Source organism: Etheostoma spectabile, chromosome 13 (genome assembly GCF_008692095.1).
Source record: "Etheostoma spectabile isolate EspeVRDwgs_2016 chromosome 13, UIUC_Espe_1.0, whole genome shotgun sequence".
In the NCBI taxonomy this organism is placed as follows: Eukaryota; Metazoa; Chordata; class Actinopteri; order Perciformes; family Percidae; genus Etheostoma; species Etheostoma spectabile.
The window spans coordinates 16,499,600-16,509,157 of record NC_045745.1 but is presented as its reverse complement, the minus strand read 5'-3'; the positions used below and the strand labels follow the sequence as shown (position 1 = coordinate 16,509,157).

At 38.3% G+C, this 9,558-nt stretch overlaps 1 protein-coding gene and 1 long non-coding RNA gene across 2 annotated transcripts in view; one reads left to right on the top strand and one right to left on the bottom strand.

The window, feature by feature from the left end:
* LOC116700081 (BMP/retinoic acid-inducible neural-specific protein 3) overlaps positions 1-9,558 on the top strand; it is a 119,070-nt gene that overhangs the window by 42,022 nt on the left and 67,490 nt on the right. Inside the window, exon 3 of the mRNA XM_032532932.1 lies at positions 1,463-1,644. Within this exon, the coding sequence (XP_032388823.1) occupies positions 1,463-1,644 (182 nt within the window). The remainder of the gene's footprint in view (positions 1-1,462; positions 1,645-9,558) is intronic.
* Positions 9,270-9,558, bottom strand: part of LOC116700085 (uncharacterized) — an 8,111-nt gene continuing 7,822 nt past the window's right edge. The window contains exon 3 of the long non-coding RNA XR_004334565.1: positions 9,270-9,321. This is a non-coding gene — a long non-coding RNA (uncharacterized LOC116700085). The remainder of the gene's footprint in view (positions 9,322-9,558) is intronic.

The window sequence follows — 9,558 nt, the reverse complement described above, 5'->3', positions numbered from 1 at the left end:
GGGGTCTAGGTGTCCTCCCCGAGGGAAGTTTTGAGCATCAACGACTTAATTTCTTGTATTCGGATTTTTGAAAATTATGATTTTTATCACCAATATTGCAATTGCAATTTAATATGCGATTATTTTTTTAAGCTCTTTGTCTTCTGTATTATTCAACAAAGATAACCCATAAATCATTGTATAATATGAACACAATATTAGATAGGTTAAACAAAGCGTTCTTTTCTGGACGCCTGTATGTGATGACGAAATTAGGTGATGCATTTATATGAACGACATCTTTTGTATAACTACTTCAACTACAGTAGTATATTGAGCATTGACCAAGCCTGGTGTCAAAATTCATTTGAAAATCAGAAACAAATCATGCAAACTAAAGGGCAGATTGCAGAAATATAAAAAAATTTTTGTGGCTTTACCACACTTGTAGTATTTAGATTATTTACTGTAATAAACATGTAAACATTGCACTTTCACGTCACATGACCAAATTTCAGCCTTTGCTGTTGGGAAATCACGTTTTAACATATCGAGATATTATTGCAAATGCAATTAATTGTTCAGCCCTAACAATTGAAAATATATCAAATATGGAAATCCTGGAGCTTTCTGAGTGAGTATACTACGTATACCTTCGTATCACATAGACTACACCACTGGAATAATACTGTGTGTATACTTAGACATATTAGCATTAACACTAGAGCTGCACATTTAATTGCAATTTTATCAATAAGGCAATATGGACAAGTGCAATGTCCAAATCACAGGGGGGTGCAATATCTGTTAAAGGTAAGTTAAGTGTTAGGTGTCAACCCATTCTGAATTAAGTATTGTGGTGCTGCAGAGACGTCCCAACCTACAAATCAGCTCCTACAGAGCAAAGAAAAAGTCTTTGTTTGGTACAGAGCCTTGCAAAACTCACAATGTCATTATTTTCATTTTTTTTATATCAAATATTTTTCAATGAAAATGACAAGAATCATACACAACATTTGCCAAAAGTTGCCATTCTACTAATCAAAAGTCTGCCCTATCTTATTGGCTGTTTCTATTGAAAGATAACGGAACACAAAAATATATGTTTCTGAACAAATCTGAGGCAAGAAATTGGCAATGCAGTAACATATTCTTGATTCATATTTGATCGCCTATTTTGACAGTCTCACTGCAGTTCACAAGCAGTTATTGACACCGTGTTAGAGACTCCTCGGATCTGATTGGTTGGCAGAGGAGGCAGAGGAACATAATTTTTCACGGACGATCTGATTCATGTTGATACAGTTTGAGCAAATATGATAAAAAGTACATTTTTATAAAAGTTTCCAACTTTAGCTTTAATTGCCTGCGTGCGTGTGTGCGTGCATGCATGCGTTGCTGCGCGTCCATCACAACTGTGTCCACTTTTAAAAGCAACTTCGTGACTTAAAAACAGAGTCATTGATCGATTTTTGATCCACAGGAGAGGAGTCTTTGACCATTTTCCTGGACAAGCAGAAGCTGAACAAGAAGTCGGAGGGTAACGGCAACAGCTCGGTGGTGTCTCTGGAGCTGCTCCATCAGCTGGCCGCTTCTTACTTCACGGATCGAGAGAGCACCCTAAGGCGACTGCACCACCTCCAGATTACCACCTCTGCTATCAAGGTACTGTATACATGCACATAGAGAGTGACTATGCCTACACACAGTACATATCCGGATACATAAACTTTACTTTTGAGTAGGGGGAGGAATCAATAAGGCATAGTATTGCAATATTTTCCGTGGCAACACACAGTATCTATCTATTATTATATATGTGTTGGTCTTTTTGTCTGCTTGACAATCCCATTTTGTAGCAATGAAATTTAAGTAAGATAATCAAAGAGAAAAAATTATCTTTTTAGATGAAACGGATGTTGACAAAGTTTCCGTTTGGGGACATTATTTGAAATTGGGAAATATCTGAAGTTGGTAAAAAGGTGCTAAATCGCAATATATCGCACAATATTGCAATATGTTTAAAATCGCAGTATCAATGTATTGTCATTATATCATATCACGAGGCCTCTGGTGAATCCCCCCCCTACTTTTAAACAGAGCTAGAAAATGTCCATTTCAGCATGGAGCACCAGCACACTGTTGATTTTCTTCGTGTAGACTTGTGTTTGCAGTTCTCCAGGTCCACAAACAACCACCCATCAAGGTAGATGCACAAACATTAATGCTCCTATAAAACTGTCTCTTTTGGATATATTACTCCGCTCTGCACCTATAACAAATAGCTCTGCTTGCGCCCAATGTATGCTGACAAACAATCTTTTTAAAAGATTATTTTCAAGGTCTGCATTGCTCAAAAGAGAGAGCTTGCGAGGATATTTTTTTCTTTTATGGCAGGCTAGATTAAAGCACAGAGGTAAAGCAAGGCAAATGTCAAGTTTCTTTAAAGTCTCAGTGGGAAAAGTGTATTTATTCATACTGTACTCTACTGTATGCCATCTGGACTTGGATACAGGCTAGTGTGTGCTCTCCTGTACTGTAGGCTAGGGTGTAATTTCCAATAGGCACAGGGGGGGACATGTCCCAACCCACTTTTTAAAACCCTGTATGTGTGCCCCCACTTTCAAATTGTGAACATTTTTGACTCTATGAAATGATTCTCTCATGCCTTGGCGTTTGGCAACTATACTAAACAATAAAGAAAGTAAGACATCATCTTTTTCTTATACATTGTTTATTCTTTCAGGAAGAATTCATCATTATGTTCAACTTAATTATTTCCTGGGTTTTCTATAATAATAATAATAATCTGTAAATATATGTAGAAATGCAGGAAATGGGATTCAAATAGAAAATAAAATGTCTGGCGGAGGACCCACCAGACCCCCTGTTTTGTGGTTGTTGTTTTTTTTTTAGCACGTTATTTAATTCTTCTCATAGTTCAGTTTATTTACCTGCACATTTAACTATTGACATGCCTTGACATGGTTGGTCGCCGTTCACCCAAAATCTCCCACCTGGCTTTTATAGCTCATTTCATTATTAATTGCAAAGAGGAACAGTTTTGTTGAAAATTCACTCAAAGAACAGAACAAAGTCCTATTGTCCCCTGTATCTGGTTACACCTTGTTTAAGTCTTTTTTTTTTTTTTTTAGTTGTTCCTCCGGCGACTTGAGGCAAAGCAAAGCATAACCAAGCGTTACTTTTTTTTCACATTGCAACAGATCTGTTGGTTCTTATGCAATGACAGCAGGTGTGTGGGTGGGTGGACAGTGCTTTCATGCTTCAACTTAAATAGCAAATTGGATTGAAATGAGTAATTGCTTGGTGTCAACTTTGTGTGTACCTTGAACAAGGCACCATCACTGGAAACGCCGTATGCATAGGTGAGATTGAAAAATGTTCTTGCCAAGAGTAACACTAAAGGGGACACTGGAGCACCTGATTGCTTGGGAATGTACTTCCTCACAAAGCCTTGCATGGTTCTACATGATATAAGGGAAAACACAAAGGATGCCTGGGAAATTGCTTTTACCTAGAAAGAAATGTTTGATTATTGGAAGTAGTTTTTAAAACATATTAGCTGCACTGCAGGAAAACTGAGAGAAAACAGCATCTAGACAAAGGCTGCTGCAGTGCAGGCTGTACTCAGTCTAGAAAAGAAAAAAATAGACCTCTGCATACTCAAATGCAATACAATAGTTTTTGTATTTATTGACAGGCTTCATCACAGAAAACACAAGTTTTAAATATTAATGTGGCATTTCATAACAGCATTAGGCCAAAAAACATCGCCTGCTAAGCCTAAATTAATTAGGAGCTGAAATCTTTCTCAGTTTGATGCATTTGTGTCTGGGGAGAAGCTTATGAGTGACTGTTGCACAAAAGCAATCCCTTATCTCTTGCAAAGTAGTCAATAATTGTAAGTAAGTAAATGGCCACCATTAAGATCTGTTTTCCGCATTAGTTAGTCTTGTTTCAATCCATCATGGGATATCTTTTTGCAATACACTTTGTACAAATGCAGCTGCACACTGCTGGTCTGAGGGGAGCCTTTTGCCAGAGTAATGAAAAAACGATCTATGATATTCATATGAAATTTAAGAAGAATTCAAAAATTGCAAAACATTTTATATGGTAAGTCATATTTAAAGATATCCTTAAATATAAACGCATGTGATATAATGATAATAAAGCTAGTTAGAAATTAACCATTATTAACCAGGCAGCCGCCCCGGCGCCCGGTACAATTGCAATGAGTTGAAGCTTACTATGAAGTGCTACTCTGCCTAGGCTGACTAGGCTTACACCAGCCAGAAAGCCGCTGTAATGCGCACAGTAACCATGACCATGATGATTGTTGATTGGCACCTTGCCTTAGATATGACTTGATGTCCAAAATAGTCAGGTTATGCCCCAAGTATTAATTGTGCAACCAATTTAGTAGCTGATTCCCTCAACGGATTGACATTACTGGTGTAAAGCCTTCTGCCACTATCTCTGTTTTTTATCTTGCAAGGGCACCATTGCTGGATCCAGGGCTTAGCCCCGTCCAGAACGGTTGTGATTGGTTTGAAGAAGTACAAACAAGCCAGAGCTTTTTTTCCCTCGGAACTCTAAATTGTTAAGCGGTGTAGCCAGACCATTTACACAACTGTTTTACACTACAGGTCAGGAAAAGGGTTTTTCACAGCTTCTACTACCAATATTACTTTATGCAGATGTTATTTATCAGAATACCTCTGAAACAAATCAAGTTCCTCCCAATGTAGAGGAATCCCGAAACATGTCCAAGCCACATGACATATTCAGCCACTTCAAACATGTCCTGGGTCTACCTCAGGGTCTCCAACTAGTTGGATAAGCCCAGAAAACCTAATTACATAGAAACAAAAATTACAATGTCAAACTGACATCCAAAGCCACATATGTTTTATGACAATGCAAATATTTAAACTTGTATTCTTCTAAATCTAAGGACAATGTCACTTTTTTCCATATTACATGTATCAACAAACGCCCCCAAATTGTTTTACACCAGATGTCGTTTATCACAATAACTCAAGAGGAATCCACGCTTGAATGTTCATTTTCTTCACACCACTAGTTTCCCCTAATGACAAAATGATCTAATTAGATCTGGAATTAGATATACAATATGTAGCGGCACACAGTTGCATGCTAATGATGTTATGCAACAAAAAAGATTTTCTTAAAACAGTTTAACTCATGAATGCCTTAAGATAAGCCCATACCAACCTTGTGATATGTGCTTATTAGGGGTGGGAAAAACTATTGATCCTTAGATGCATCACGATTCTCTCTAGAACGATTTGGTACTCGATTCTGGTAAGTTAATAATCAATTTAAAAGAAACTGTTGATTTTTATTTAATAGTTCAATTTAGAAACCAGAAAACAGAGTGATGAAAGAGGATAGGATAATGGACAACAACTTAGAGTTTAGGCAATAAAAAATGCTAAAAAGAAAATTGAAAAGGAAGGAAAATGTAGTATGTATACACATGATCTAATGAGACATACATCAAATAATTATGTAAAACACATATAGGCTGTTCACCTACTTTATCACATTACATCTGACCACCTCATGTTTCATGTTCTAAGAATAAGGTGACCAGATTTCTCAGACATAATCCGTGGACATTTTCAGCTCAGAATATACCTCAGCGTATATACCTCCAAAACATGTCATGTTTTTAGTTTTTTTTAAACTTACAACGGGGACACTAGACCTAGAGCTGTTCTCATTAGGGGCTGAGCCCCCCTAAAGGTCTGATCCTAGAATCACACCTGCTGCTACTTCATACTTGTACTCCACTACACCTCAGAGGGGAATGTTGTAATGTTTACTGAACTACATCTGTCTGACAGCTTTTGCTTTATTGCTTCAGGCTTGTTTCTGCAACAGCTCATTGAGTATCGGATACAATAAAAACTATTGAGGAAATATTTTCCTTTGACAGTGATGCAGTATTAAACGAGATCTCTGCAGTCGGCAGCAGAGAAACAAGCTACAATGTAAGTTAACAGGGTAATTGTCCATCTTGTATTTACGTTATTAAAAGTGCTCGTTTTGCAACTGACAGACTCAGATTAATATTCTAAGTGTCTGACAACATTATGGAAAGGATTTCTAAGGAGGTCAACCTTTCTGTTAAAGTTAAGATCCTTCTTTAAAACGCAAAAGTCTGCGAAATTGAGTTCGCTAAACCCACCAGACTCCATGTAAAAAATCAGTAATTTTAGCATCGGAAAATACGGCTTTCTAAAACATCTCTGAGCTCTGAGCAGCGCTTGCTCTGGCTGTCTTGAGCCTGCGTGTGTTGGGTGTGTGACTATCGGCTACGTTTGGTCAGTGTTTTTTTTCTTTCATTCCAATTTTGGGTCTGTCAGTCACAGTGAAAACCTGGGACATTTCCGGGGGCAGATCCAGCTGGGGACAGGTCAGCAAAACCAGGGATTGTTCCCGAAAACCGGGGACGTCTGGTCACCCTGTCTCAGAAGCCAATTCTCTACTTTTAAACATGACTGAGCCTCTGACGTGGAAGGTTACTGTGAGAAAAGGTGACTTTCACAAGTATGTTTAAGGTTTACGCATGGAATGACTACAAAATAAAAACCTCAGTAGACAAAACATTTCATTAAAACGTGGGTGTGATAATTATTGCATAGACCCTTCGCACGTGACGTCACATTCTACTGTGCTGTAGACAGACGGCAAGCTAAACTTGTACTGTTCGTTTGTGTTCGTGTTCTCACATACACAGTCTGCAGACTAATCCTCACCAACACGAGCATGTGTATGTAATGCCTTTCTGTTTTAAATTACTGATAAAAATAACAAAAGTGTCCTCACCCGCTAGCTGTCATGCTAACCAGCTGTTTCCTGCTAACATGTCAACCTGATGATGACCCACCCAAGTAGCTAACTATCATCGGTTATTCACTGACTTAGCGAGCTAGCTACATATCCCAAAAAGAAAGCCATTCCCTTGATCATTTAACTTAACACACATACAAAAATATAGGTCAAATTAAAGATGACATGGCATGGAAACTAGCTTCAAAAGCTAAAAAATAAAATGAGTTAAATGTGGGTCTGCGCAGCTCCTACTCCAGCTACCCGATCAGCTAGCTGCAGCTAGCTTTGGACTGCTTGCGGCATTCCCATTTTTCATCGTGGTACAAAATAAAGTTGTGATTTTGTCAATATTACTGTTACAAAATGAAATTAATATTGAGTCGCACTAGGGAGTAGTTAGGCAAGGATAGTTAGCCATTAAGAAACAGAGTATGAGGTTGTTCCATGCTAGCAGCTAGGCGAGCATTATAACGTGTTACAAAGTGACGCACGTTTGTCATGGAAGTAAAGGCTGGACTACAGTAGAGCTGTTTGGATCAGTTGGTGAACAGTGTTTTCTCTTGGAGATGATAAGTCTATTTTGGGTGGACTTTGGGTTTTTTCACTTTGTAAACCTATAACATGCACACAAAAAAGATATATAACATAAAAATGGAAAGGGCAAAAGCCAAAAAGTATAATATGAGCTCTTTAGGTTTGTTTGGCGAACTTACACACAGTGACTTGCAATGGCAGGGTGACAAAGTTCATGCAGGATATTCGCTTGTGCTTGTTGAGGGAAGTAAAGAAGAGTTTGGTTGTAAAGTTAGTAGACTTTATCCAGCGGTCATACATGGTGTAATGCAGCTAGCCAAGGGATTCGTTTCCAGATGGGCGTAATAATCATCAGTAACCCGCAGCGGACGACATGCTTGACTAAGAGCCATGAAGCCCTGAAGACCCTTCGCTTAGTGTTTTTTTTTTTTCTTTATTATGCAGTTGCTTAGTTTTATTCGCAAGTTTTTTTTTTATTAAAGTGTCACTTCTACAAATTGCACAAAATTCGACACAGCACATCATTGGATCCCGACCAATACCCCACCAAGTGTGAAGAAGAACGCAAGACAGAAAAACACACACACACACACACACACACACACACACACACACACAGTATTTCTTGCTTCATGAAAATGTTTTATTCCTGTTTTCTTTAGTGTGTATTAACTTTCTGTCTACATGGTTTGGTCACTCATTTAAAAAAAATAAGCACTGACTAAACAGTCTTGTGAGAATGTGTAGCAACATTAAAGTTTGAGGAGCTATCACTCCTATACAGGGCCAGAGGAAAGCCAAATCCATCCTCGCTCACCCGGGTCACTACAGGCTGCTGCCATCTGGTCACAGGTATATGGTACCGAGTTGTAGGACTAAGAGCTTTAAGAGCTCATTTGTCCCTGTTAGCATTAGTCTCATTTATACCTTGATGTAAATTGGACCGTAGGAATATGAATATTATGCATGTACACATTATGCAGTACATTTGCATGTTATGTTTGTGTGTTTCTCTACTGCTGTCTTTTATTCTCTGCTGGCTGTGAAACAAATTGTCCCCAACGGGGATAAAGGTAGCTTAACTGAAATGCATAGTAAGATGCAACATATGTTTATTATTGAATTATTAGCGATAATAATTCAATATCACATTGAAGATAACAAATGCAATAAAAATACGCATATAAACCTAATAAGCTTCCTCCTTGAAGAATGAAAAGGTGGTAAATAGTCCAGTTTTTTAGCAAATGCAAATACCCAGTGTTTTTGGACACCCACCTACACACACACACACACACACACACACACACTCACTCATGCACACAGAACAACTGACAAAGACAACAAACACAACACAACCCCTCCCACTTGGAGAGGAGCAGCCTTTGCATGTTTCTGCTAAATGAGGATCTCTGGTATGCAAGCCACCTGCCGCGCCGTGTTCTGCCAGATCAACTCATCACCCAAGAGGAAGCGACACTGAGTGGGATGTACTTGACCCGTGTCCATGTATGCCTCTGGGCTGTGTGTTGCTGTAGCACCGCGTAGGAGGGAGTGAAATACATTATCTTTATCTCCAGCAACAAAGTGGAAAAACTTCAATCACACATTTAGTTAGACTATAGTTTTGTAAGACGAAAAAAGCCCCTCTGTAACACCTGTGTGAAATTTGCTATTTGGAAATGAGAAAGGAACTGTCTGTGTATGACGCACAGGAAAGCAGAGTATTATTAACACAGAATTGCTGGTTATCAGAGCCAAAGTCAGCAAGGAAACTGCAGCCAGACACTTTTCTCCTCTATTAAACCTTATCAAATGGTAGTAAAAAAAATCCTTTTGTACAAATGTACATTTTTTTATAGACCGATATGTTATGTAGAGAGCCAAAGTCACGCCCTTCTACTTCCGGTCCATGGGACCTATCTTTTGGAATAATATAAACAGGAGTGGACTGAGAGAGGCAAATTATTGTTTGATCCCGTTTGGATTGAGCCATGGATTACAAATATCATGTTCGTCAATTTAGATAAATTGATAAAAAAAAGGTAATTTTTCAAAATTTCTCAACTGAAATAAGTTTCAATTGTTAAACTGTTGAAGTATGAGACTGAGACTACACACTTCAATGTCGCATGGATGACGTCTCACTGAAGCTGCGAT